Raw genomic sequence first — 7,302 nt, forward strand, 5'->3', positions numbered from 1 at the left:
TAGACACCAAATCCAACATTTTTTATAAAGTCCAATTAAATTTTATTAGTTTACTTATTTATAGTAAATCATGGTGGAGTGTTTTGATTATTTTTATATGAACAGTTTATTTTTTGGTTTTGAACAATTCAACGGGGCCAACCTTTTTATCCGTTTTGAGAATATGGTCTATTTTGAGATTTACAGGTAAAAATTCGACCATAGTTTTAAAACTGAGATTTATTCATGAATCGCATGCTATACTTATTTGACTTCCATGGTAAGTTTTCTTTTTCGTTAATTTGATTGTTCTTTTTATATAAAACAATGATGATAAAAACTTGATTCTGGAGAGTATATCATTTGTGGATATTTTGATGAGTATTTATTTTAATATCCATCATTATATGACGGTTCCTAATCTGTGGCTTTGGGTGATGTTTATTAATTACTTTGATTTTCAAAAAGGTTTTGATCTATTGGACTACTGGTCATAGTATTTTTGATATTATGAAAATTGAAAATCATTTTTTTGTTCGCAATCCATAACAAAATGGTCATTTGTTTATTGTTGAGTGCGAATTCCAATTTTGGAATCGGGTGTATAAGAATTTTGGAATAAGGTGATGAGAATGGTTTCACCGATGGAATGACATTGCAAGTTTAGAATCAGGGGTGATGAATATTAGAACTGCATAATCAGCATATTCTTTCAGAATGCATCAATATAGTATTTAATAGTGTATAAGCATTTTTTTTAGAATATACCATATTGTAATTTTACATGATAGCTGAAGATTGTTGTTATTATTCAAGAATGTCATTTGAATCTTAATGTATCTTTTTTTTATGTATGTTACTTCAGAAATGTTTTTTGTATTTCATTCTTCAAGAATACATAACATGATTCATTAAACTTTTTATGGTTTTCAGTCTTTTAATATAGACTAGCTTATAGAATGTAATTATTTAATATGTTATTAGTTTAAAGAATGTTTGTGTATTACATTATACCAATAATGAAATTTTTTAAGAAGAAAATTTTGATTTCATATTCATAAGCATATTCTTTACGAATGCACAATACTAATACACAAAATACATTCTGTCAGAATATCCGAAATTAAGAAACTTTGTTTGAAATTCATATTTTTAAGATTAAAAGAATGAACTATCCCTTAAAATCAATAATTTTCCATTTATAAATCTCATTTAATTGACTAAATTACCATTATGATGAAATTTGTGTGATTATATGGTACATGTTATTCCATTGTAATATCATAGACCCTCGTATCATAGTCAAACATTTTTTTTCATCCATTGGTCTAGAATTGTCCATACGACCACAAAATATATGTCATCTACATTATAACATAACCACATATATATATATATATATATATATATATATATATATATATATATATTATTGTTTATTTTGAAAAGGGGAAATTCATAATGTAATAAGATCTCATGATTAATTTGGTCAAAAATTTTAAAACTATGATTAATTTGGTAAATTAGAAAAATCCAAATATTTGACCAACACGAAACGTAATTAACCTCTCGTGACAAATAATTATTAGAAACATTAGCAAAGATTTTTTAACACATGTTATCAAAATTTTACAATGATAGGAGAGAGGTGTGCAATTGTTCTTTTGAAGTTGACAATGTAATAAAAACCTTTGTTAATGTTAATAAAAATCTTTATTAATGTTGGTAAGTTAATAGTGATTTTGTAAGATTTTTTCCTTTTCAAACAATATATATGTAACACTTGTGACCCGAGGCAATGATAATTATTCAATTTCTTTGTATTTAACTGTTGGACTATGAGATTAATGTTTGATTATTGAGTTGGGCCCTTAGTGAATGGGTTGTTATATATTTGGGTTGTCTTAAGACGTACGTTGGGCGTAATCTTGGTGTACGCAGGGCGTAATGGCAACATTGGATGCAGGGGGGTCGATACGTGTATGCGCAGCGTACGGGATCAGACTCAAAACCTTAAATTTAAGGGTTTAAGCCATATAAATACCTCATTATTTCCCAAACCCTAACCTCGTTACCAACCACCTTGACTCAGAAACCTTAGAAACCTAACCTTCTTCATCTTTTGTGGTTTTGATCTTGTGAAGTCCATTTTAGTGGCTTGAAGCTTGGAATGAGAAAGAAGAAGTTGGTGAAGAAGAACTTGAGTAGCTTGAGCTCAAGGATCTAAGATATCATCATCATCTAGTACTCATTTCAGGTAAAAAGCTCACAACTTGCCTCATGTATGCTTAGATCTATGGTAAAGGTTTTTTGGACCTTTTTGGTCCGAAGAATGGATTTTAATGGTCCGAATTCGTTTCTAGGCTTAGGGTTGCCACCCTTAGTGCTATACGAGTCCCAATAACAGAAAAGTTACCATCTTAATGGTCTTTTTTGTGGCCATGCATGAGTTTTAGTCCTTTCCATGGAAGTTAGTTGCCATATTTCAAGTGTGGGTCCATTTGGTTGTTTGCAAGCCACCAAGTAATCGACTTTATGGGTTAAGACATTTTAGTGGACTCATATCTGCGTTTGGAGATTAAGGTCTTAAGGGATTAAGCATTTATGGATTTTATGGCTTAACAGGTTAATATGCTAGGCGTACAAGCTCGTACGCGCAACGTACAAGCCATGCAAGTTGTACGCTTAGCGTACAGAGGAGTACACCCCGTGTACTCACTGGATATGGGTTTTCATCATTTGGGCCTCGATTTGGGCCGATCCTTGGACTTCTTATCTATTGGGCCTTAGTGGGCCATTAGAAGTCAGTTATTAGGCTATGGACATGTTTAGGCTTAAGGCAAGGCCCATTCGAGGAGTTGGGCCCGTAGTGGGCTTGGAAGAGCTGTATGGAATTGGACCATTAATGTTATGGAATTGAGCCTAGGTTATGGTCCAAATTAGATAAGGGTTAAAATGGTTATTTTACCCTAAGAAGGATTATTGGATTTTAACTAAGTGTTATTTTGCACTGATAACTCGGGGAGTCGTCAAAGCAGTCGTTGGAGATTTCGTATTGTGAGATTCTACATTCAACTTTGGGAAGTGAGTTTTCCTCCTATATGAACGGGTTGAAGGCACCAATGACAGCCCATATATGTATGCTAGTGTGTTCCGGACCAAGATCCGATGTCGGGTAGTGCCCGATGTAGGTTTATATGTTTCCAAATTCTGATCTAATGTCGGGCGGTGACTGAGGAATGTTTGTATGCTTGATGTCTTTGTGATTCTTGCATGTGTCTGTATTGTATGTTTCTGGATTACAGTCCAATGTCGGGCAATGCCTGAGGAATGTTTGTATGTTTCCAAATTTTGGTCCAATGTCGGGCGGGGCACAATGAATGTTTATATGTTTATGTTATGTGTATTTGTTGATATGTTTATATGTATACCGAGCTTTTCTTGATGTCAGGCGGGGCACGATGCTGGACTCTTTCCGATGTCGGGCGGGGACCGATGCCGGATTTTGTCCGATGTCGGGCGGGGGCCCATGATATGTTATTATGTGATTATGTGTATGGTATGTGGTAGTTTGAGAAGATTCACTAAGCTTCGTGCTTACAATTTTCAGTTTTGGTATCATGTACTTCCGATAGCAAGGGGAAGAGCTCGGGATGACTGTATTGCACACACCATGATGTTAGATTGGAATGTTACTCTGATATACATTTGACATATGTTTTGACATCGATATACTGATTTTTTGATGTTTTGAGATATTATGGTTCCTGTTTTAATAAATGATTTTTAGTAACTATGGTATATTCAATGATTTAAAAATGAAATTTTTGGTCATGATTTTTGGATGTTTTAATATCGCTAGGAATATCAATTTTAATGGTTATGGCCCAATCTAGTGGTTAAGCTAGAATAATGTAATGTTACCTTTGCACACCTATTCATTAAAACTTTGTCCATTTTTATACCCATATCCATGAGGTCCTCCTTAGTTCCAACAATATTGTTCCATACACATGTAATAGTTTTTTTAAATGACAACTCAGGGTTTTTTATTTAAATTATATATTCCTCTAACAACTCGAGCCTACAGTTGCACTGGATCCGTTTTAAGCCTCCACTACTACTTTGTAATTAAGGATAGGTTTAAGGCTTTCAATGATCCTACACCCAAACCACCCATATCCTTAGGAGCTTTGATGTTTTCCCAAGACAAACAATGCACTTTCTTTTTTTCATTACATCCTCCCCACAAGAATCTCCTCCAAATGCACTCAAGTGTGTTTATAACTCCAATAGGAGTGACAAACAATGAAAAAAAGAAGGTTGGAAGGTTTCCCACCACAACTTTGATTAGTGTCAGTCGGCCCCCAAATGACAATATTTTTGCCTTCCATGAAGATAGTTTTGAGTGAAACTTATCGATCACCAGTTTCCAATGTTTCTTCAAATCTAAGTTAGCTCCAACCAGTACACCAAGATAAGCGAACGGAAGTGTAGTCGATTCATAACTTATTGGAGTTGCCCATCACTCTACCTCCTGCTTGCTTGCTCCAATATCGAATACCTGTGACTTATGGAAATTTACTTTTAGGTCAGACGACACATGGATATTTGCTTCCAGAATATATCGACTATCGGTGGCGAGTCTAGAATAGTATACCATGTGGTTCACTAACTGAGTTTAATCGGGTCGGTTAAAAAAATTAAGCTCAACTAGAATGGCTCACCCAGAAAAAATAACAGTTTTAGCATGTACAAAAAGTGGTGTTGAAATGACTAAGCCCAAATTAGTCATTCCTTTTTTTTTTTACTAAAAACAACTTATACTTGGAGTTAGTCGGTCTAAACAAGACATGAGCAAACTTATGTTGTACAAATGTGAAAGAATCATCATTTATTTATAATAGAAACCTCCTTAACCATTTTTTTTCTTAGAGTCGATGTGAAACTCCTTAATCTCACTTACGATGTGTCTTCTATTGTTTATAGTTTGTATCTTTTTTTCCTTTCATTTTTTTTACTAAACATATTAAACTAGGTCCTTCAAAATATTTAAGGTAGGACCTAAATATTTTTTATATATAACTTGTAATAGACATTTGAATTTTAGGTAGGTCAAGTGACCCACCTTCCCATAAAATAGCCTCAGCACTGTGGACTATTAACATGTTTCTTTTCTATTGCTAACTCTATATCGATACAAATGACATCTCAAGTTTATTCCATCGATTGAAACTAAGAGCATCCACAATGGTGAGTTCAATGGGAGAGTTAAATGAGGTGGTAAGTCCATGTGTCATTCAATGGATGAAACTCAACCATTGTGAGATGCCACCTTGGTATTCAATAGATTTGGAGTTCAATGGCCATTAAACTCTTCAATGGAAAAAAGGAAAGTTTTAATCTTTAAATATTTACTATAAATTACATTTTGTAACATTCTATTGAACTTTGTAGAGTTCAATGCATCGTAGAAAAATAAATAATAGAGTTATATGAATTTTAGAATGATGATGTGACAATCCATTAAACTCTATGAAGTTTAATGCATTGTGGATGCTCTAATTAAACGCCACATTCAGTTATCTCTCATTGATAGAGTTTATTCCATGGCTTTAAAATTACTATTAACCTTATGTGGTCTCATTTGCTTTTGGAAGAATAAAATACATGACATATAAATAACGATTTAAAATAGATATATTCAAATATGATATAATTAACTAATTAATTAGGATGTTAAAAATAAAGAAGCAATTATAAATAGACGACACGTACCAATTGGTCCAAATTTACTTTTCATATCATAAGCCAAGCATTTCGTAGTGAAACTTTACAAAATGATATCTCTGGTTTTGACAAAAACAACCATCCGTTCTACCAAAACCTTCATTCTCCAAAAACCCACTAAAAAAGAAACAAAAACTAAGACAAAAATAACGACTTAAAATTACCATTACTTGATAATTACCTTCCTCCAACTACTTGATCGATTCCTTTACAAATATATATATAGGGTGAGTTGCTATTGTTCTCATGCATTTAGTTACGATTTAATTTCATGAAATATATATATAAAGCTTTATGTAATTAACGATTGTGGGTTTTGTTCATTGATGGTTGTCACGTTATTATTGCATGGCCATGCAGACGATAATAACTGGTTCTGAAGCTGCCGGACGAGCAGTACTTGACGCATGTCCCATAGTTTTTGCCGGAGAATCACTGATTCCGATCGGAGCCTCTCGTTTTCTTGCCTTATAACTTGTGCATGATGGCTTATAAACCGTAACTGGTTCATTATTTCACGGTTCACTGACTTATGCCGGTTCACCTGGTTCCGCAGGTTCTCCAAGTGCTTTTGTTTTCTCATGCGAGATCTCCGTGCAGACTCCCGGTTTGATATCATGCGTCTCCTCTTACGTTCATCAATCAGGGTGACTTCCAGAGGATTCCGGTCAACGTCTCCCTCGTCGGATCCGGAGTTGGAGCTGTTGGTTTTTGGTGTGGAGTCGTCGGAGCCGGAAAACGAAAAGACAGACTCTTGAGGTGGATAAAGAAAGGGACTTTCATGAGTGTCAGTGTCCCAAGGGGTAAACCCAGTTCCAAGAAAGTCGTCGGACGGAATATGGTCGCCGGCGGTGGGGAAAACAGAAGACAACATGATCGGAAAAGCGTTTTAGACGGTGGAGGAAGGTGGGAGGAGGAAAGGGAAGAAACGATGGGTTGGAAGGCGGTATTTAAGAGCAAACTCATCATATGTTGGTGGGACCCACACAATTAGTGCATTACTATAAAAATAATTATTGTTAATATAATGTAACATTTTTGGCATGTAAAACTCTTCTTTTATACGTTTTCAACTTGTAATCAATGCGTATACTTCTTTAATATTTATAAACTTTGAAAGCGATGACTAAATGTTTCGTATTTAAAACAGAAATAGGAATTGATTTTAATTACGTGAGACTAATGCTTTTGAGTCAGGCGGCACTCACGGTGGGGCCACCGTGGCTTTTCAAAAGGTGGTGACATCAGCAGTGTGGGTCCCACGGTGTTGATGTTTAAAGCTTAGTCATGAAGAAACAAAACAGGTGCCATCACTTCTTAACACGTGTCAAAACCCCATGGGCCAGTACGCCCAAAGCCAATAGGATACCAGTTGCTTACGTGGAAACACGTCGGTGGCGCGGCTTTGGGACGACGAGCCAAGCCAACTAAAATGGCATAAAATGATAAAAATAGAAAATATAGTTTAATTTAATATATGATTTAAGAAAAATTAAAAGTGAAAGAAAAAAAGCAATTATGAAATAGGGTTAT

General features: G+C 34.7%; 1 protein-coding gene across 1 annotated transcript; it reads right to left on the reverse strand.

Annotated features, from left to right (window-relative positions):
• Nucleotides 1-6,061: 6,061 nt before the first annotated feature.
• Nucleotides 6,062-6,643, reverse strand: LOC145030218 (basic leucine zipper 4-like). Its single transcript, XM_078978621.1, has one exon. The coding sequence runs from the start codon at nucleotides 6,641-6,643 to the stop codon at nucleotides 6,062-6,064; it is 582 nt and encodes a 193-aa protein (XP_078834747.1).
• Between the last annotated feature and the right edge of the window lie 659 nt (nucleotides 6,644-7,302).

This window comes from Lactuca saligna, chromosome 2, assembly GCF_052625555.1.
Source record: "Lactuca saligna cultivar CGN05327 chromosome 2, ASM5262555v1, whole genome shotgun sequence".
In the NCBI taxonomy this organism is placed as follows: Eukaryota; Viridiplantae; Streptophyta; class Magnoliopsida; order Asterales; family Asteraceae; genus Lactuca; species Lactuca saligna.

Bases quoted from the DNA above. Each gene is read 5' to 3' on its own strand.
- LOC145030218 (XM_078978621.1), bottom strand. From the start codon at position 6,643: ATGTTGTCTTCTGTTTTCCCCACCGCCGGCGACCATATTCCGTCCGAC.